At 36.3% G+C, this 22,447-nt stretch overlaps 1 protein-coding gene across 1 annotated transcript in view; it reads right to left on the bottom strand.

Moving 5' to 3' along the window:
• LOC135135550 (caskin-1) overlaps positions 1 to 22,447 on the bottom strand; it is a 77,286-nt gene that overhangs the window by 50,642 nt on the left and 4,197 nt on the right. Inside the window, exon 2 of the mRNA XM_064064632.1 lies at positions 11,557 to 11,986. Within this exon, the coding sequence (XP_063920702.1) occupies positions 11,557 to 11,923 (367 nt within the window). The 5' untranslated portion in view covers positions 11,924 to 11,986. The remainder of the gene's footprint in view (positions 1 to 11,556; positions 11,987 to 22,447) is intronic.

Consider the following 22,447-nt stretch of genomic DNA (forward strand, 5'->3'; position numbering starts at 1 on the left):
ATATTTTAAAAATCCAGAAAAACTAGTGGACAAGCGAATATCAAAGAGAAATAACCTGATAGCACATTTTTCAAACACAAAAGAAAGAAAAATTGAGTTGGAATTTAAGGTGCTTTAAAAACAGTAGGTTTGCATTTAATTTAATATATATTTGACCCTCCTACTGAATAAAGTACGAGTCGCGCTGTATGTGGTAGGTTGTGTTTTGAAACCAGGCACATTAATATGCTCACCGCGCACCACTGACTATTAATGTCAAAGAAACGCAAATTTTGTCGAAATGTACAGACTAAGCAAAACAAAGCCCATTTCAATCAAATAATTAAACATAAAATTAGTAATCCCACTAAACGAAAATTTCATATAACCCCTCAAAAAGTCGTCAATAACTTTTTTTTATAAAAAAAATTGTAATCCGACTAATCCTCCATAATCCGAACACTAATCCTGCAAAAGCCGTAGCCCAACCAAGCCAAATTCATAACCTCGCCAAAGACATTTCTTTTGAAATTCGCACATGGCGGATCGCCCCCACTTAAATAACACAATTTTACATGATAAAATAACAGATGTATCAACACTGGCGCCACATGTGTGTCACGAAATATATGCCACCATTATTAATCAACTTCTTGTCCATTTAACTTGACTTATATGCGAATTTTGAAACAGCATCAACCACAGATACTAATCAACTTAACAAGGCGATTTTTCAGGAATGTGGGTCACCGATTTGAATCGTCCGAGATGCAAACATCACGTTTCTTTTCCTATTTGTACAAACACTACCGATGAAGTGACGCAACTCGATTCATCGAACACTTGTTGAGGTGATGAAAAGTTCGGAAAAGTAAACAATCGATAAGGAGAAGTTCTACATGCGCAAGTTGTTGTTACATGTGTTTTTGAAGGAGTTCGAGAAAACATCAAAACTGCCGATGGTGGTATAATAATGAGATTTTCTCAAAATTTCTGTTGTGAAAATAAATATCGGCCACATGGCGCCACGGGGTGGAACGATCTAGGTTTGGTATTTCATTTGGAAAGAAAATCGGAGAGATGGGACGAGTAAGCCTTGTAAATTACGAAGGAGTTATAAATATTGATATTTATGATAATGCAGCGTCCCTTTTTGGTGAGGAATGTGCAGCAGTGGGTCGAAGAGATACGACGTCGTTCTTATCGCTCAGTTCGCATTTCTGCTTCGTTCTATCTCAATGTACGAACAAAGCTATCAGAAAGTTAGCTGAAACAGGTAGTGGACAGGTTGACATTTCATATCCCACCTACATAATACAAGAGGTTCATTTTAGAACCGTGACCGTAAATTTCCTTCGACATGAAATCGTTCCATATAAGCCCACATCTGTCAATATAAAAAATCAACATCCTTTTTTGTATGTCCGTGTTTACGTTACGGCGCCTGTTATTTTAGGGGCGCCCACATTTGACGGCACATCGCGAAACGATCGTTTAAGCTGAATCGAAACAGGTGCTCCTGATTGACTGCCGGGCACAGACGACGCCGAATTAACGCAGGATCTACGCTTAGTTACATCTGAATAAACTTTAATTATTTCCATGAAATTAACGCCGGCGTTTGCAGCGCCGATCCAGAACTCGGATTTGCAGAGATAGCAGGACCTAAATTGATTACCGGTAACCAGTAGAGGCGGAAATTGATCGGTCGCAATCAAAGGGCACGCAAACACGTCTAATTTGAAAGGAAAATGACTCAGAGGAAAAAATCTAAGCGCCACGAACAATTTAAAAACTGTTATTATGCAAGCGTGTAATTTATTCTAAACCGTACGATTTCATTCACGATAGCGTAAAGAACATGTAGCATTGACATTTGTGGACACTCCTCCGCAAATCCGATTAGTCCTTGCGAAAAAGACCCGTTCGCAACGCTTAATTGAAACTAAATTAATTGCACATGGACTATATTTTTCGGAACGCATTAAAAAAACAGTCGGCCTTTAATGAAGCAAAGCTGGAACGGGCCCAATTTACATAATCCATTTAAGTGGAGCGTAGGATCGTTTGACGGTCCAAATGTTTGAATTGAGGTACAAAGTTAATTTTTCTAGTTGAACATGTTCATACTCCGTTGCGACAATAACAATCAGCGGTATTAATTTATGGAAAAGGCTTCGCCATAAAGGTGGATGGTGGGCTAACCGATCCTTATTCCACGACCTACTTGCATCCTTGACCAGGTATTACATTGTTTCCATTTTCTTTCGCTGTCGCTTTTTCAACACCACACATGTGCTTGTTGGCGAAATTACCACCGAAACGTTTCTTCGCTGAAACATGAACTTCAACACTTGGGAGCATTCATTTTTAAAATTAAATGCTGTGCGAAATTAACCTTTAGAAGGTCAGAAACTGGGGAACACATGCGCTTGTTCTCTGACAGATCCCACGGTGTATTTGCAGCCCGGAAAAGAAAAAACCAAAAACGCAGCTTCGATATTACGATTTTATCACTGTAATAACCAAAAACATGGCTGTCGCGTTTTTGAGTTATTGCATGTTTTTTCCTTTTCTGACGGCACACCTCACCGCCTCATTAGCAATATTCCTCTGCGAAAATCGTGCTGCGAGTCCGTATTACCACCCTCCCACTTGTTTTCGCTGCTTTATCACTAAACATGCCATTGTTGTCCAGAAAGATGATGAATCGCTTGTGGTTCCTTGTTAGTGGTTTACTCGTTTAATAACCCACACTGTCTCAAGAACTGCTATTGTAATTGAATATTGATGGGGGTTGTGGAACTGCACAACATACAACATTATTGAACTTGTGGGATTATTGATGATGGCTCGTATTACCGAAACAATGAGGGGAAGATAACAAATGTATTATCGTGCTGCTGAAGACGTAAACCGCCAACACTGATGTTACTACTTTTGGTAATGGCATGTTTTGGTGAGATACAAGGACTAGGTATCGGAGTTTCGGGTTTTCGAGATATAAAATGGGTTTTTACGTAAATGTTGTGTTCTGATTGTCAGAGCAACATCGAACGAGATAAACAAGCACGGAACACACGAAGATTTACATAAAATATTTTTCATTTCGATGGTGAAACCTTATCCTGATATCACCAATCCAGTTTTGTCCCACTACTATTTTTTTTGGGATAATTACTGCTACATTTGAAAAAATGAGAATCGTTAAGAAAATTTGAAAATATATTAAGACCTATTACACAACCCTGCGCCACTCAAATCCCGCATACAAATATTTGCCTGGTTTTTGTTTCCATTTTTGGAATCCGAGATGTCAGTTGTGACCTTTACAAAAAATATGCCGTCTTAATACTCCTAATTAATCCAGTCGTGAAACCACAAGACAAAAATTAATTTCTCTTATTATATTAAATGTTTTCAAAGTTGATATTTGACGGCAGAGGTGAGATTTGTCACCCAGATACTTAAATCAAACCATGCTGAATGTACGAGAATTTCTCTTCATATTAAACACAACAACTCATAGTTTACACCAGTGGAGGTTTTTATTAATAAGAACAGAGGTGCAACACTTTCTCTCAACTACTTTCAGAAAACAGCGGGTTTTATTACATACATTGTAAACACCTACGCGTCAATACAAACAGCCAAGACACGATTAACGTCAGCTCAGGATTAATCTTAAACCAATCATAGCCGAGCTTCCTACAAATGTTAAACGGAATTATCTGGTTTATTGGTGTCAATAATGCGAAAAATAACAAATCCCCCACGAGTTGGCTATTGTCGAAAGGTGAGGGCCTGTTTGTACACCTTTCCGACGTAATCTTATTTTATGATCTACCTGTTACTCCAAGGAATGTGGCAGAGCCATGAATAAAATAAAATTCGTGTGACAACATCCACAACGAGGGTTTTATTATTTTTCGATATAATTTCCAGCAACACATGGACATCTAGACATCTACTCACGTTGATCTTGGTAGTTAAGATTATCATCGGCCTGAAGTAGGAGCAAATGCAGGTTTTTATTGTCAGCTACTACGTACAGTTTCGGCGGAGTGTAGTCTTTGATGCTTGTCTTTTTATAATTACAATTTTACCAGTTACTATCCAAAATTTTAGTAAAAGCTTGATATTAAGTCAGATTGGTAGTCAACGAGTCGTGGAAAAAATTAGGAAGGAAAGTCCGATGTAAATATCTATTTTAAATATCTCGTTATTGGACTTCCTAGTTGAACAGAAGCTCATTTGGTCGACTTTCGTTTAAAAAAATTAGTCGGAAAAATATATTTTCAGTACGTTCATTCATAACTTCGACTGTTTATACTTATATTTTGAAAAAATTCGACTATTAGCACGTAGATAACAAGCATCAGCGACGGCATGCGTTTGTGTTAAAAGAAAATGAAATTTGAGTTGAGGGATTAGTCAATTAAGCTACGAACTGTCTGAATTACTATTTTATTGTTATTAAATATAAACGAGCGCAACATTACTGTATTCTTTTATTTTCGAGAAAATGGGGTAAACCGCTCTTGACTTGAAACAGGCGATCTATTATTTCGTACTCCAGAGATCATGTAACGTCCATACGTCGGATGGACCCTATTATAACACTTCCTTAGCTTACGCTCGGCAAGAAAAAAATAAACATTCTACTACAAAAATAATCAAAATCCGGTATTTGTGTTAAGTATGGTTTAATTTAAAATAAAAATTACATTATTATTATTATTATTTATTAATTATAGTCGTCAATTTTTGGAATTTTGTATTTTCGGTGTTATAATGGTAATATGTAATGGAAACACCTTAAAGATGTTAAAGCAAAAAATTTCATGTTCCATTCCAATCTTGAAGATCCTGCAACAATTACTAGATTTTTGTCTTCAGTATGAAGATAATTGATAAGTTAGAAGTGGAATAAAAGTCTGGTGATTTTTTAAATTTCTGCTCTAGTTGGCCATGACGCCTACGTCAAACGTTTCAATTGCACTGGTGACGTACGCGTCATGGCCAACTAGAGCAGAAATTTAAAAAATTACCCGGTTTTAATATCACACGAGCGAAGTTCACTAAGAAGGCGTCAAATAAATATCTATAACTACAGATTTTTTTAATAAGTGCAAATGGGATTAAAAAATGAATGCAATAATAAAATATTGCCGCAAATTATTACTTAATTCAAATAAAATTTATGCCACCATCAATACGATTTTTTAAATTAATCTAGAATTTGAACTGAAAATTTTGGAAAGCCAAAAATATTTTTTGCTGGTACAAACGAAAACCATCACGTGCGGTAGCATTTTCTCTTTCTCAAGGTTCATTGCATTTTTAAGGTCACAGACTTTATTACATTTATTTCTTAGAAAATGTTACAAACTACTAAAGACTTCGCAATTTCTTGCGGTAAACCTAATGGGGCCTTTGTATGACAAACTGCTGTTGAACCGCAATGAGATAATGGCTCTTTTTTCACGTACAATTGGAGCTTGTAGCGAACTGGCTGAAATGTGAACAAAGCACGAACTGGAATCACATGATAAATGTTTATGGAGATATTTCAAATACGTGGACATTTTTGAAACAATAACCCCACGTCAAAAATAAACGATTCCATCGAGCTTCAACCACCTCTCTCGATTTTTGTGCACTGGAAAAAACGCCGCCAATATCCATTAAACGAAATCACGTCGCCCCACAAATCCAGTTACAAGCATTTTCGTTTCAATTTTGCTGAAAGAAGAAAGTACTGCCGCAATGATGGGAAGTAAGTAGGTAAGTAAGTACTTTAAAGGAAGATTTAAAGTAGTCGGACGAGAAAGTGTAAATTGTATTTATAAAATTTATCTCGAGGTTGAAGTGTGGAATTGGATCGATGGAGGCAGCGCTTCCCGTGTCTGCATAAATAATTTTCTGGCAATAACCAGATATTCCTCGTACCTGCATCCTTCTATTTCAATTTGCATCGTTCGCAATCAAGAAGTTCCAACTATCGCCCTAACAGGATTACGAATTAAATTCAGTTTATTCGAATCGAACTCGGCTCGAGATATCGAGGGTTTAACACGCAAATTACAATTCAAATTGTACAGAGTTCCCGTCATACATATTCATTTAGAAGCCGCGTTTCTACAATTATGTTTATGTAGTTTTAGTTCACTTCGCCCGAGTCCACCTTTTGTTCAAAATGGAATTATTCCTTGGAGACCAGCGCGTTCTCTTTGCCATAATTAATTTAAATTACCATGTATTTATGTTGAGTACAAATTGTATGGTACACAAAGAAATAAAAGCCAACGAGTTAATTACTCTTGAGTGTCTGCGGATGGGGTTTCTTACTGTTTTTATTCTAATTAGGATGAAGCTCGAGCGTCTCCCGACTCTTCGAAACCTATTCATAATTTTCTCGTAATTAGTGTAAATAGGGACTTGAAATAGCAGAGGTCGATGGACACGTCTGCTCGTGATTAGCCATCACGAAAGCTAGCCTTATTTGCTTTGTGCAACTACGGGATTAATACAAACTAATCGCTGAAAATAAGTTACCTTCAAGCACTTTAATCATGTTGACAAAAAAGCTCCACGAATCCCGTTACACAATAACCCGAAGATGGATATCACAGCACTTCATTTCTATAAATTAACTCGAGCTTTCTTTGCTTCTTCAACGCGGATCGCGCCACTTAAACTGACTGAAGACGACACAAAGTGCGCTGTAGGTGACGTAATGACTTTGCTACTACCAGCCACTTTTTATCCAACACAAAAAAATAAACTGTCGGAGATACTGAACAGATTGTCAACAGACGTAACGTACTTCATAGAAATCCTATTCGTTATGCTTGGAAGGCAGATAGAGGCAGGTTAGGTTTCCGGAAGCCAAACAAAGATTATTAATGTACATACAGATGTACTGCTAAAAATTTTAATGTCAAGTTTTTCCACTTGTTACAATTAACTGAAAAAAAAAAACGCAAATGTTTTTGGAACAGTTGGCTACCAGTTTGCTCCCACAATGTAAGGATACAACTTTGGAATTTCCTCGCTCACAAAAGCATAAAATAACTAATTCCTGTAATAACTGTAATAAATATTCCACAGTTGAGCAGCTTTGATGAGTTAATTTGAAGCAATTTCACGGTTAAAAATTTCAGCTGATAGTCCTGGTAGTACTCCATCTGAATTTTAAGTACTGTTTGTTTACCAATGTAAACCTATTCATTAGCTGTTTAACATAATGTACATCTTTTAAGCGTGCGAATTTTTTTATGAATGAATTTTAGACAGATGATTTGGTGCTGACATGGCTATAAATAGCTATTCGGGGGTTGTTCAGAGTTCTCATTGCGAGCTGTTGCTTTTCTGAAATTTTTGAACGATCTGTCAAAGGATTATTTCATTGTCCTTTGGCTTGCTTTAAAAACAGGCTTGCAAACTTTAAACAACATTTTTGCATATTTATTGTATTCCTAATTACGAATATGAACTTCATTTTTTACTTCCTGAGCATAAGCTTTAGCTAAGATCCCTAAAGAATGAAAAAATAAGTCTCCTGTTTCTATCTGTCCGTCTGCCTCTGTCATGGCTTATTTTAGACACAATCTCTGAAACTACTGGAACGATTGTTGTCAAATTTTGTACGTGTAAATACATACACAATTCTAAAGAATGAAAAATGTTCTTTAAATTTTAGAAAATAGCATGTCAGTAGACGTTAAGCATGTACTGAGATATTGAGAATATCTACATTTTTTCTGTTTAAATATATTTCCTACTGTCCACACTTGTTCGGAGCGCAGGGTGTTAACTGCTCCACTAGTTTTTACTTTATAAAGGTTATCACAAAACGAAAATCGCAAACTAAAATTTTATAGTATTTTAAAGAATCGGGATTTGTCGGACTACACTTCAAGGGCAAAGGAAATTTTTGTCATTTTTTTTCAGAATGTGAAACCTTCTCGGGGGTCCCAGGTGGTTTTTTTTTTAATACGGATGTGAAACCTTCTCGGGGGCTCCCAACAAATTTTTTTTTAAGAACACGAACCCTTCTCGGAGGTCCAACTGTCTTTTTTTTATAAGAATGTGAAACCTTCTCGAGGGCCCCAGCTGTCTTTTTTTTTTTAAAGAAGAGGAAACCATCTCGAGGACCCTGCCATTTTTTAAAATGAGGAATGGAACAAAATAAAGAAATTTAAAAATTTGATGAATCGTTCCTTCGCTTCAAAAGTTTTAAGAAACTTGGACTTCAAAATCATAAAAAAAATATAATAGTTTTTAATTATCACTCTGCGGTTTGATTTATCTAATATCTCACGAACACCTGTTTAATCGAGATCGTTTCCAAAATCCTTCGAAATTTCTGTCGAATCTCCTTCATCAAAGTGTCAAAAAATAATTACAAAGCGGCACCTAACCGGTTTCGCCCATTGGGCCAAACCCCGTCCCAGTTCCATTCTTCTCTTATTTATTTGTTCGGCTCCGAGTCTAAACTCCCACCCTATCGAACAAGTTGTTGGAATTTCCGGAGATATCGACAGAAAAATTCTAATACCACTCCAGCAACTCGAATATCTCTGAGAATGCTTGAATTAAGCTGTAACATGTCGTGTAATGAAGTAGCAACATTCTCGCGAGTGCTGAGATACTTTACCTTTATGCATTTTAACGGAATTGTTCTTTTGGCTTTTATCACCTGTTAATTACCGGAAGCGCTGCTATCATTAGCGCGATGCTAATTAAAATGACATTAATTCCCGTTGCGGATCGACAGACGATAATGGTTATTCAATCGCATCATGGCTTATGCATAATCCTGATAATTTCGTGGGAAACGGTCTCATTTTGTTTACGTTCGACCCGACGAGGAAGTATTATGTGGAAAAAAGAAGAGTAATTATCGCGGACTGGTTAATTAATTTTATTTTAGCCCATCAAACTCATGACCTGGCATGAATTCCATCTGAGCGAATTCTCTTACCGTTTCACGATCAAAGCAGGACGGAAAATGGTGTGTAAGACGGGTTTGCTCGATATACTTGTAGAATAATTTACAGTCAAATGAACCGACTTGCTGGTTTCCCACATACTCCCTTAAGCGCCCAGAGTGCTTAGTGAATATACTCTACACAGAGCGGCCAGACCAAAGCACGAATTTAACGGTTATAAATCAGTCTTCTATGATAACGCCGTATTTTCGATGATCATTTACGTATCCTACAAAAGGAGTAGGACCAACAACGGGGCCTTGTCACACCTATAACTTACATTTTTTTTTTCAGATATTTTTTCCTTTGTATATTCTAGCGTTCTGTTTATAGTTTTTGAAATAATAAATAAAAAAATCGCGCCCTGTCAAATCATCAGGACGATTTCCTGCGAAGATCCGCGCGCCCGATGTTCCAGCCGATTGGATCACGGGCACGAAATGTCACAATAAAGTGATTTGTGCATGGCAATATTATAGAACACACCTATAATTTATCAACACAGAATATCGCATCCGGCCTGTAATGTATCTGCATTGCAGACTCCGCGAAACAATAGCGCCGACGGACGGCAGGATATGCACGGAATAGTTACTAAACAGGCTACAAACTTCGTGAAATACGGCCCTTAATGCGGCTACATCCAGTGCGAAAAGCCCTTAGTCGCCCGGATCGGTACGTTTGGTAAAAGGTGAAGTATTAATGTTCACTAAGAGTTTAAAGCTGCCTTTACGACGTCAGGAGCTTACCCGGTTGTTGCGTGCTTGCACGCCACTGCTCGAATCGAGTATTCCGGCAATTCCGGCTTTATTTTTTGGCCAACCGCCGCCGATAACTGCTGGCGATTTACGATTATTACTTGAAATATTCCCGAAAACAATTATTTTCAAGTCATGTTATGATTTATGTAGGAAATTAGGGAAATTATATCGCACGCCACCGGCATCGCATGAATATTTCTAAATCACTTTTATCATACACGCTTGTTTAGATTAAGTCAGAGCTGGTGAATTTCGGACGAAATAATTTGCGCAATTTGCCTTATTTGTGCCGACACAAATTTCACGGATTTTCGTAGAAGCGTTAAAAGAAAGCGCTCGCAGAAAACTACCCACACACTGGATGGTGATCCGAAGCGTTTCGTAATCACGAGAGTACATATTGCGAAAAGTTGTGTTAATTTCGAGATAATTTGCCTCCGAAAATGTTTATTAAGCGTTTTGGACGAAAATTGCAAATTACGTCCCGGCGAAATTAAACGATCGCGGAGCAAAAAAAGAAAAAATTAATAAGAGCGAGTCTTTTATGAAATATTCTATCAAAGTTACGAGAAAAGCGTTCTTCAATTAAACTAAGAAAATTATAGTCGGACAAAGTTTAATTAAAAAGCTTTTAAAATCCCCGGATTCTTATTCAATAAAGTGGAATTGGCAGTCGTATCAATCAGGATGAGAAAAAACGAGTCTGTAGATTTAAAGATTGACGAGATAAGAGCAAATCATTCCGGAAAATTTATCTAAAGATTTGAGTCTACTCTCGTTCCAGCGCGGCGTTGATAGTTTAAATTATTCATGACTTGTACACATGTAGATGTCATATTCGATTGGATTTCTGATTATGGTACAGTTTTCACAAAATACAACCACAAGACGAAAATTTATTATCTTCTTTTAAGTCACTTACAGAATAAAAAAATAATGATGAGGGTAGAGAACCATAAATCTTAAATCGAGTTAGTGTTGTAATATATCGTGCGAGGGAAGATCAGTCTATTATGGTATTACGAACCAAACAGCAGGTAATCGTTAAATTATTGACCCATAATAAATCACCCAGATCATTTGGTGATAATTTTATCACTCGGGAGGTGTTAACCTATTAGGTCCTGAAACGAAATGGTATACATTCAGAGCTATGACCTGATAAATATTTGTAGACTTTCTGCTTGACACATGTTGCGGTTATGTCACACTAGTAGCGCATGGTGGTTTTTAGGCGCCGTTGTAACGTCATTACGACATCAAACTTTGTTTATTGATTCTGGCGAAACGACAAATATACAAAGCGTAAAATAACACTAACGCTTATTACTATTAGTCGCGTCATAAAGGTTTCATGCATATGATCACATTTAAGCCAGAATTTTCATTTTCATTACATCTTACAAAGGTGAGAAAATTTGTAAACAATTATGAGGTGAACACTGAACTTGGAAAGATGAATATTAATAAAACTAGTTTTTCTGTCACCACATCCTACGACCGATTTTTGTTTTGCTCGCAATTATGGTCATCGTCTCCCACCCGCAGCCAGATTTAATGTTGTCATTGTCTAAGGTCATCCCCAGTTTGATTGCAGATTAATCAGTATTTATTGAAGATTCCTCGACCTTTGTAACTCTCACACAATGGAGATCAGTCACTAGAAACCAAATTGTGCAACGCAACAATAAATCTGTAGACTTTGAACTCAACTCGTCGTCGATAATTAGCAGAGATTTCCCGTTAAACAATTAGTCACCAAGCATCTCACAATCACTCAATTACCAACCCCATTACCAACGTAAATAAATTACACTTACAATTGAGCAAATTCTTCCAGCTTCCGCTCAACACCTTGATGTATCTATTGATCGTCATGGGAGCGATAGGCTCCTTCTTGTTCAGGTTTCCATCCGAGTGGCTCCTTATCAGCATGGTTTTCGTATCCTTGCAACGACTCAGCGAGTTAGTATGCACCACTTTTTTGCACTTTTTGTTCGAGTTTTTGCACTTTAAGTTCTTCAGCTCGATCTCCTCGACGTGTAAGATTTCGTCTTCCGCCGGATCTCGAAAGCTGAGATATGTCGAAGACAGGAGACCGTTGTTTTGTTTGCGATAACGATTGATGTTCAGTTGGGACTTCTTGTTTGGGGGTAAAGGTGGAGGTCGGAAACAGATCGTCGCCATTTTGAGTCTATTTCTACGCGAGCATCGTCACAGAGCACGGCACATTCAGAGTGTTTTTAAATCCTAAAAGGTCTGGGTCTGAGTATATCTGGTGCAAATGTATCGTGTAAGGAGGGCGCTCGAGTTGAACAACCGTCTTACACGACTTTGCTATCTATGTATTCAAAACAATTTTGGACGGGGAAGATAAGGTGTATCGAAAAATAACAGTCAAAGTCACTTTGTTTGGAGATTTTTCTTAAGACCGATTTGTCAAGGTTTTATTAAAACGTATTATCGTAAAATGCGATCTCTAAATGACATTGTATCGGTAGCAGGTAGAATCTCGTGGCAGGGACGTACCCAAAAATTTTGTGAAAGCGTTTCTTTGTTTGATGATTTCCCCCCGATAATAACATACTCTTTTACAAGATATAATTAGCAATAAAGATTAGCTACCTCTTGGTAAAACGACAGCCAATTCTGAATACTTCAACACGACATTACGTTTGCCGTTCGAGCAGCTGTCGCGCAATGAACCAATTTGAAACATTACTCTAATTGCTCCAATCCTAGAATAGACGTCGGAAAGACAGCTAACATGTGTTCAGTGATTTACAATATCGTGGAAACTAGAGACACATTTCGTATATCGTTGAGGGAATTTGAGCACTTTGTGTGGTCTTAAAAGTTCAGGCAGGGCGGACACACGTATTCAACACACGTCGCTCTAATGGCCGCATTGTTTTTGAAATTCAATGGGGGAGAACAAGGCATCTTTAGATCAATTTCGATGTAAAATGCATAATCACCGATAATTTCATCCTGTTCGAAGAAGAGCGAAAGCCGGAAACCGCAAGGTTAAAGTTTGGGCGATTAAAAGGCGATTTCGAACAGGTAGTGCGCAATTAATATCCGAAAGATCTGGTGGAAGAACGCGATGATGAATAGATAAGCGGTGATCATGCAAGAAGGCTTGCGTGCATCGGTTTTAACCTGGATCTTGTAGTCTAATTACTAGAGGTGTTTGATCTGGGTAATTGTAGGACCACACCGTCGAAACGTGTTGCTGAAGGTCGAACAGGTGGATGAATGACTTTGAAAAATTTCTTCAAATGAACGGGATTCTCATTAAGTTGTTTGTGTCTGAGTGGAGAAATCGAATGAATCTGCAGGAATTTTCAGTAAATTGGGTTGGATTAAAGCGGAGACGAGAACTCTGAATGTCAATATAGGTAAAAGATTTGAAGTAATCAACGTTCTAGAAAAAGAAAAAAACATAACTAGTTTCATTTTTGTTGAATTAATCCATATACGAACTTAAGCAATTTACCAAATGTGGCCAAGTAGGCGGCTGCATGATCTTAATGTGTTTAACGTTCACTTCACACTGTCTTTATCATTTTTTCAGATTAAACTCAATTATATATACTTTCATCGCGAAAGGTTCTTACACCGGTAGAAAATCACGTTTACCGCTACGACACAAAAGCTCGAGAAAGCAAGGAGAAAAACAAGTAAATGGAACTATTTTCGTGAGAAATGTGGGATTGTGTCGTACAAAACTTCGCTCCTCATGCTTAAACAAAGCAAGAATTTCAAACACCATTTAGAAGACCGATTGACGTTCCCATGAGGGTAGTTCGAGTTGTCTTCATTACGCATTAATTACCACCATGATGGAGGAGCTGACGAAAAGCTTTACGGGATTCAGGCTCAAGACGTATTGCTACCAATTAATTAACCTATCAAGAACCCGAATTCGCTAGTTGGATGTCCCGGAGTGTTTATTTGCCGGCTAATATTAGTCATTTAAACGAAATAATTACTAAAATTTTATAACTTTATAATTTTTGGAATTTATTAATTTCAAACAAGTTTAGTTTTTCGGAACGTTTTTTTTTGCGTATTATTGGAAAAATTAGACAATTGTTAAAATAAAAACTATTTTTAGTTCAATGAAAATACAGTTCAATATACATTTTTTTAAACATGTTGACATTGATGACCCTCTCAGTAAAATTATAAAATTATCAATTAACAATAAACGACAGACCGACGGAAACGGGAACCTGCCTTTTACTTCTCGAGGGTCTGTCTATCTGCCGTCTGTGTCGATTTTGATTAGACAAATAATATCCGAAACTAGTGGACCAAATTTTAGTTGTATGTCAAAAATTTCGTGTGAATGGTAAAATGCTAACGAAAATTTGTCTAGTTAACTTCACTAACACTTGGATGACGTCACATCGCTTAAATTTTTAAAAATAATATACTCATACACTTGTGGTTTATAAATCCGCCTTGATTTTTAATCGTAATTACTTTATCAAAATGTGTGCACAAGTGGGGTTGTGGTCAGATGATTTGTTTCATCGAAATTGTTTTGTAGAGTAAAGTCAGATCAGATCAGGTCAGGTCAAGTCAGGCCAGGTGAAAAAATTAATTCAGGTAAAATAAGACCGCGTGATGTAGACTTAAGTCAGGTCAGATGAAGTGTTGGTTTTGATATGTTTATTTTCATTTAGGAATGCTAAGATACTAAGAAACTTCTTCTGAGTTTAGATCGTTTCAAGTTAAGTCAAGTCAGGTCAGGGTGTCAACTCAAGTTAATCAGACCAGATCAAGTCAAGCGAGGTCAAATCAGGTCAGGCTAAGTATGGTCAAGTCGAGTCAAGTCAAGCCAAGTCAAGTATGGTCAAGTTAGGTCAGGCTAAGTAAGGTTATATCGACCCAAGTCAGACCACGCTAGTGCAGGCCAGAGATTAGGTTAAGCTAAGTATAGTCAGGTCAGGTTAAGACAAGTTAGGTCGAACCAAGTCAGGTCAGGCGAACTTGAGTTGGGTAAGATGAGTCAGCTGATGTAAAATGAATTCATTCGCCTTTGCAGTTCCTGATTTTATTAATAAAATCAATTGACTCATTCATTACTTTTTTTGAGACGCCCTATATAAACAATTCTAAAAAATATAAAGGCAATGATAAATCACAAGTATACGATCACCATATTTTGCACTTTTTAGATAGGATTTCTTTTGAGATGGCGTCATCAATTTTTTTTAGAGGGATCAACAAATATATTTTGATTACAAATTTACCTTGCTTTGGGTAACTTTAAAACTTCTGCAACATTTCAAAGCATTCGGTTTTGCCCCACCCACCCGCCCTCTATTTTCGGAGTGTCTGTTATTTTCCAAAATCAGTCTTATCATAGCAAGTACTAGGCCCACCCACCCGCCCTTTCTTTTTAGAGGATATGTGATTTGCTAAAATCAGTCTTATCTTAGCAAGTACTAACAAAAAAAAATTGAAAAATTGCAAATCGAAAAATTGAAGAAACCAGAAACTGAAAAAATCAAAATGGAAAAAACAAAAACAATTAAATCGAAATACTGAAAAATCGAATAAGTGGAAAAATAACTAAAATAAAAAACCGAAAAATTGCACAATATTGAAAAAATCAAAAGTTGGAAAACTGAAAATTTTAAATTTTAAAACTGAAGAAAAAAAAATGAAAAATTTTAGAATTGAAAAATTCAAGCAAAAAATCGATGCAAGAGAAGTTCTGTCGAAATAATCTTCGACCAATTTTTTCATAGTACTATATTATACAGTATTTGAAACCGAAAACACTGACATCAATATCTTCTACCAAAAAATGTTTAAATCTTAACCAGGTGGTATAAAATTTAAATAAGATTTATTATTGTAAATTTTGGAGATGACATCACATTGTTGGTGGGGATAATTCGACGAATTTTGGGGACCATTTTACCATCTGTACGAAATTCTTAACATCCATATACAATTTGACAACAATCGTTCCAGTAGTTTCGGAGACTATCTGTCCAATAAAAACCGCCAGACACGGCGGACAGACAGACGGAAACAGAAGACCGATTATTTAGTACTCTATGGGTCATGAAACGTCGACAAACCATACAAGTAGCCAGTCGTTCGATGGATTGGATTACAATACTTCCTTGGCTTATGCTACAATTTAAGAGAACTTTTTAAAAATCGATGCAACCTTAACGTTGACATTAAACCATACTGATGATGTCATAGCTTTCACACATTCAACCAAAAGTTCTCAAATGGTTCATAAAATATATCTCCTTTCAATTATAAAAAATATTTCAAATTTTGTCTGAGATCTTAATGACTCATTACTACATTATGTACAAAGTGTTATTTCTACCAGCTTTCGTAAAATATTAATAAACTGTTACATGGTAATCAGCTAAAAGAACCATTAGAACAAAAGCTTGGATCCGAAACTCGTTAGCCACCTTGTATAATTTTCGAAAAAAGAAATTACAAGAATAGACAATCGAACAAAAAACCTGGATCTGCTCGATATTTTGCCAAAAAAATTTAAATAGAACAATATACAAAAGACTTAACATAATCTTAAAATCGCAGGTAGAATAATCATAATTGCAATGAAAGGAGTGTTGTGAAAATTAAATGACTACAGTTCGGGGACGTTTCTATGCCGATGATCTCTCTCCGACTACTATTTCCACTATATCGCGAGCTTCCACGGGAAAAAAGTTCCACATTTTTGTAATTTTTTCCAATTACCTTATTAAACCGACCCTTTCCCCCCACACGGTACCGAGCACATCCACCCATCTGCCAACAAAGCTCCGTGCAAAAAAGCGCAACGCACACGTGCTACATCCAACTTTCACAGCATCAAACGAAGACCACCTACACCAAGTCGGCTCGAATCGAACACAAATCACTCAGTCTGAGCCTGCAAAGCTCCGCCGAAAACCCGCAACAATGGATCGGCCCGAAACACACTTCCGGAAAGCGCGGAAAAAAGCTCCGGAGCCTTTTATCCGCGTCCGGATCGATCCGGCGAAAGCTGGGGCGTTTAGGTTTCGGCAACGCGAACTAATCGCGAATTGTACGATCATGTGTGCCGCGAACGACTGCTGCAAAACGCTGGCCGACCTAAGATATGAGTGGTATCCCGAATCCCACGTGAATTGCAACCAACAAAACGAACTAGAAGAATTCGCCCACCTGTTTGCTTTTTCTTGGCGGCGTTGCAGGCCTTTTCCGAGACGACGGCCGCGTTCGCATGAATCTCGTGATAAAGACGCTTTGCATATTTAGAGACAATGATTGAGGATTTTGTGGAGGGATTTTTATGGGAGATGGGCGAGCCCACGTGAGTGGAGTGCAACCAGATGGGTTGAAAGCAACCATTCGGAAGAAGCTTTGGTTTCTCGAACAAAGGAGAACATTAAATAGATGTGAAAATTGCTTTGGAAATCTCCGGCGTTTTGTTTAAAAAGCAACCACATTTTTTCTCCAAAAAAAAATGCACATTTACTATTCTTTCTTGGCTATTTTAAGAAGTTGCATTTTTATGTTTTGTAAAAACGGTAGAAACAATTATTTTGAAATCTGTGTGAAATTAGGGTTGCGTTTAAATGGAAAATAAAGTCTGTAGATGGTTAAACGTCAACCAACATTTGTCTACCCTCCCCAGATAAAATTTTGATGACATCCCCTCAAATGTTTTCTTAGTGAATATTATTAAAACATTTAAAATCCACATAGAAATATATTTTGTCTAAAAACTGGACCCGTTTGAATGTTCTACGGGTTAAACTCTATGTAGTAAAACTTTAACACCTGTAGCAACACAGATCGACAAAGTTTTTTAAATTATTGTCATAAAAAAACATTTTAGAACTAACTAAAGGCAATAAATACAAAAAACGATGTCATTACCAACTTTAAAATGAATTGATTTTTTCCGAATACGTGCTTTCAAACAACCGTCGACGATTGTCAACAGGTTATGGTTGGAAGGAAAAGTTGGGTTTGTTTTCGAACAAGCAGTCAGTTCAGGCCACGCAGATGTAAATAGGATCGGTTTGTTTTGGTTTTGTAAAATTATGTAAATCACACTCGTAAAGTTTATTTTGAATGAGATAAATGCAGAATTAAACGACTTTTGTTGTCACAACAATGCTTCTTTCCGTGTTGATCGTTTGCTCATTCCACGGGATATTTATAGACCGTGAATGTATAGAGAAGGAAGTGAATTAATGACCACCACACTTAAACTAATTTCTATTAAACCTCATCTTTTCAATTGCAAAAACAAACACTAACATCAAATCACAATTGAAGGTGCCATTAGTTGATTCACGCGACAGACATTAAGTTATTAAGAAAATTGCGAGTTCCACACCTTTGTTACGCATTGTATTCTCGTTCCATGTTCAAAAAACCACAACTAATTAGGCTTAACTGTACAAATTAAAATTCTAGTAAAATTCTCCACAGCTTTTATATTTTGCTTAAATTATTCACTCCTGATTAATTACGAATCAATTAAGATGCTTAATAAGACTTAAAATTTGTTATTTACATCACCCATTAAAAAACGCCGGTCTTAATTAAAATATTTTTGTGGTTTGTTAACATTTAGAATCGAATCGTTATTAAGAGTGATACGAGCAGAGATTAGGAGCAATAATTGAGAGCACCACGAAACACAAGAAAAATTTACATAATAAAATTTTTGCCTCTGGACACGATTTTCTCGCTGGAGTGACACAACTTTAAACTAATTACCACTAAAAATATTAAAATTGCTTTAAACGACAATAAATTATTGTAAAATATATCTCGTCGGTTTGGATTTAGTGTATTATGCAAATCCTCAATGATAAGGTTGCTAAATGTTCCATTTTCGTGGATTACAAAATCAACTGATTATAATACAATCCATAGTTTTCACTAACACGACATACGTTCAAGGATGCACAGCTGATTTAAAACGTGAAACTTTTAAGCTCGGTACCGTTTAAATCTTGCAAGGTTTTTCGAGCTAAATTTCCATTTTATTTTTCGGAGGATCTTGACTTGGAGACCTCGAGCACGAATAATTTAACTGCACTTAAATGTGTCTGACTAAATTGACACATCGTGCAGGAAAATTTCGTAGTGAAGTTAGAAATGCAATTGAAGGCAATTTATTCATGGCATGATGACCACATCAAAAGCGTAAATGTAACATTCATTAATAAACATGCTGCAATTAATGGAGATGCATTTAGTGCGCCGTTTTCCATCGCAAATGGAGTTAAACTCGTGTCAGTTTGGTTTAAATTTTCCATTAAATATGCATTTCACAATAAAAAGGTTTGAATACTTTTCGAATTTACACGACTTCATTGTGCTTTTTTATTATTCTTAGAGAGTGGTTATTAAAAAAAATTGGTCGAAGGTTATTTTGACGGAACTTCCCTCGCCTCCGAAGGAAATGCGACTTTTGTTTTCTGATAACCTCTATACAGTAAAAACCAGTGACGTAAATAACACTCTCACAGTTGTTTGCCTTGAATTTTTGAATTTTTCGGTTTCAACTTTAAACTTTTGAATTTTTTAATTTTCGAACTTTTGAATTTTTTGATTTTTCAATTTGCAATTTCTCGTTTCGGTTGTTATTTTCCCTATTTTCAATTATTCGATTTTGCAATGTTTCGATTTAAAATCTCTCGGGTTTTCAATTTTTAATATTTTAATTTTTCATTTCTTCAAACTTTAGATTTGCAATTGTGGTTCCGGCTTTTGTTTTCTTTATTTTTACAATTGTTCGATTTTTCAATTGTTTTTTCAATTTTTCGCTTCCTCAATTTTACAATATACATCACTTCGACTTTTCATTTAAAATGTTTCAATTTTCCGATTTTCCAACTTCAGCATGTTTCATGGAAACGAAAAACTGAAAAATTGAAACAATCAAAGTTAAAATTTTGAAAGCGAAACATTGAAATATGGAAAAATGGGAAAACTAAAAAATATATAAAAAACGAAAAATTGTTGAATGAAAAAAAAATTGTAAATTTAAGTTTAAAATAAGTATATGGCTGTATGAGCACGAGCAGGGGTGTAAAAATTTTACTCGCTAGCCAGTAAAATATATAAAAAACTAAAAATTGTTGTATGAAAAAACATTGTTTTAAATTTAAGTTTAAAATAAGTATATGGCTGTATGAGTACGAGCAGGGGTGTAAAATTTTTACAGGCAATGGTCAGTTAAGTGACATTTTCATGTTGAATACAGTGACTTGATAAATTGATGTTTACAAGTGAGGAACACATAAAATAAATTTACTAATGTAAAAATTTTGGAGATGACGTCAACAAATTGCTGGTGGGGATGATTAGTCAATTTTTTGCTGGGGTTTTACCATCTACATATCAGTTCTAATATACAAAATTTGACAACAATCGGTTCAGTAGTAATAAAAATCTGGGCAGGCGGCAGATAGACAGACGGAAACGGGCGACCTATTTCTTCGTACTCTAGGAGTCATGAAAGGTCGAGAAAACACACGAGTATGAAAACAATTGAAACGCAACTGTAGAATTTTGTATATTTTTGGATCTTATCTTTAGTAATAAATATTCTGTCGCAGTTTGTCTGTAATTTTTATTACTGCTCAGTGTAATATATTTCTTTTTATGTTACACTAGTATAGATAAACGATAATTATACAGATATAAGAGTGAGAAATGAATAGCAGTAATGGCCTATTTTTCTTATGACCGTCATTATGTGTCATGTGATAATGGCATGTAATGAGTGCTATGTGTAATGAAATTAGTATGAATTACCTGGAATTTTCAAGACGACGTTTAATAAATTTTGCATGTAATACCGAATTTCTTTCAGCAAAAATCAGCTTAGGAAATATCAACGCGTCCTTTGTTAATTTGACAAAATCGCTGAAACAAACTTAATATAGAAATAAAGGAATTTAGTGCAGCACTACGGAGGCACTGTTACGATCCTCCCACGTAAAATTAATTCACCCGGAAGCTCGGAAGCGGATTATTTTCGAATAAGTTCGAAATTAGGAGAACCACAATTTCGACATCCTCCTCCATGAACCTATATTGAAAATTCCGCCTCGTACATATTTCACCGGAAGCAAATCTCCGTAATTTCTTCGCGAGCAATAAACAGCGCAAAATTTAGCCCAACAAAACACATCCATTCCTCTCGTATGGATGGAGCCATTTCCTCGAACGTGACAATTCAGGGAAACACAAAACCGATGCAGTGATTCACTCTCAACCCACAGTTTCACCTGAACTCGAACCTGCTGCTTTTTTCCAAGAAAAAACGCCGCCTCCATTATTCCGCCGATTCTAATTACCGCTCTCGGTTTAATTAAACTTTTTGCCGCCATAGTGCGGATTTACAACAGAGCGGGTTCCATTATTCATTCACAATTCCGCGTGAAAATTGAATAAAAACAATTGTAGAAACTGCTGAATCGATTCCGGGCAAGCTGGATGAGTCCGGTCGAAGCAAAGGACGACAAATATTTGCTCAACCGCCGACAAACCGAACCAAATCGAATAATAACCGGCTTGAAAAAAGGGGGTTGTCGGTAGCTGGGCACGTAAAAACGGTTTATTTTAATCGGACGATCATCGCTTCCAAATTTTAATTAGAGGCAGCGCTCCACCGAAAACAATTTGATGAATGAGCTGTGGTATTTCTTGGGGTGTTTACAGCGATTTATCAAAATACGGACGTTTGATCTATTAATTCCAGCTTCGATGGTCTGATGCCAGATGGAAAACACACGTGTCATGTAATCTCGTCACTCCTCTTTGATTGAGAGTCGAGATTGGTGGTGAGTGAGTCACGAAACACAAATATTTTGAAAAATAAGACAAAGGAAATTTCAAGAAATATCGGCAGACATAACATCGAACGTTCGTCCTACTCGAGAGATGTTTTCGCAAATATATGATTAATTTCAGACGAGATTTGACAGACGATGCTTTCTTGTCTTTGTTTGTTCTTTCGGAGTAGAGATTGTGTCTGTGTTGGCTTAAAAATATATTTGTCTGACGGAGATAACAATTTTTTTGTTTATATTCTCACAATGCTAGTTGTTTATTCTTTCGTTTATTGTATTTTATTGTTAAATATGCACACTTATTAGCTAAATGTACATGCATTCAGATCATGCAACCATGGCATTTTAATAATGAAAAGTTTTCGCAGAATTCTAAATAATTACACTTGTTGCATATGCAAAATAACTGCTTCCTGGTTTTTATTATTTAACTAATTAATTAGGTTTTAACATTGTTTTTCTTAAAAAAATGAATTGTGTTTTTTCTCCTCAAATCTTCTTGTATTTTATGCAATAATTAACATACGGCGTGTTGAAATTGTCACTGAATCCTAATCTGCTGTTGACCCGTATAGAAATGTTTACTATTAGTCATAAAGTGACATATAACGTCAGTTGAGTAAAGTTCCGTTTCAACGACGCGGCAAATGCCAATGCCTATTTAGATATGGATCACTTACAGACACCCTGAGGAAAACATGCGTAATTACATACAGGACATTCAAAGGTCTAAAATTTTACTTTTATAATTGAAATTAGAGAAAAATTAAGTGAAAATAGTAGGCACACAATATTTTTTGACAAAAGTTTGATGTTTTCTGAGCTACAACAGCTCATAGAATACGAAAAT

Source organism: Zophobas morio, unplaced genomic scaffold (assembly GCF_036711695.1).
Source record: "Zophobas morio isolate AGI-343-1 ecotype UQ-CSIRO unplaced genomic scaffold, CSIRO_AGI_Zmor_V1 ptg000024l, whole genome shotgun sequence".
NCBI classification, from domain to species: Eukaryota; Metazoa; Arthropoda; class Insecta; order Coleoptera; family Tenebrionidae; genus Zophobas; species Zophobas morio.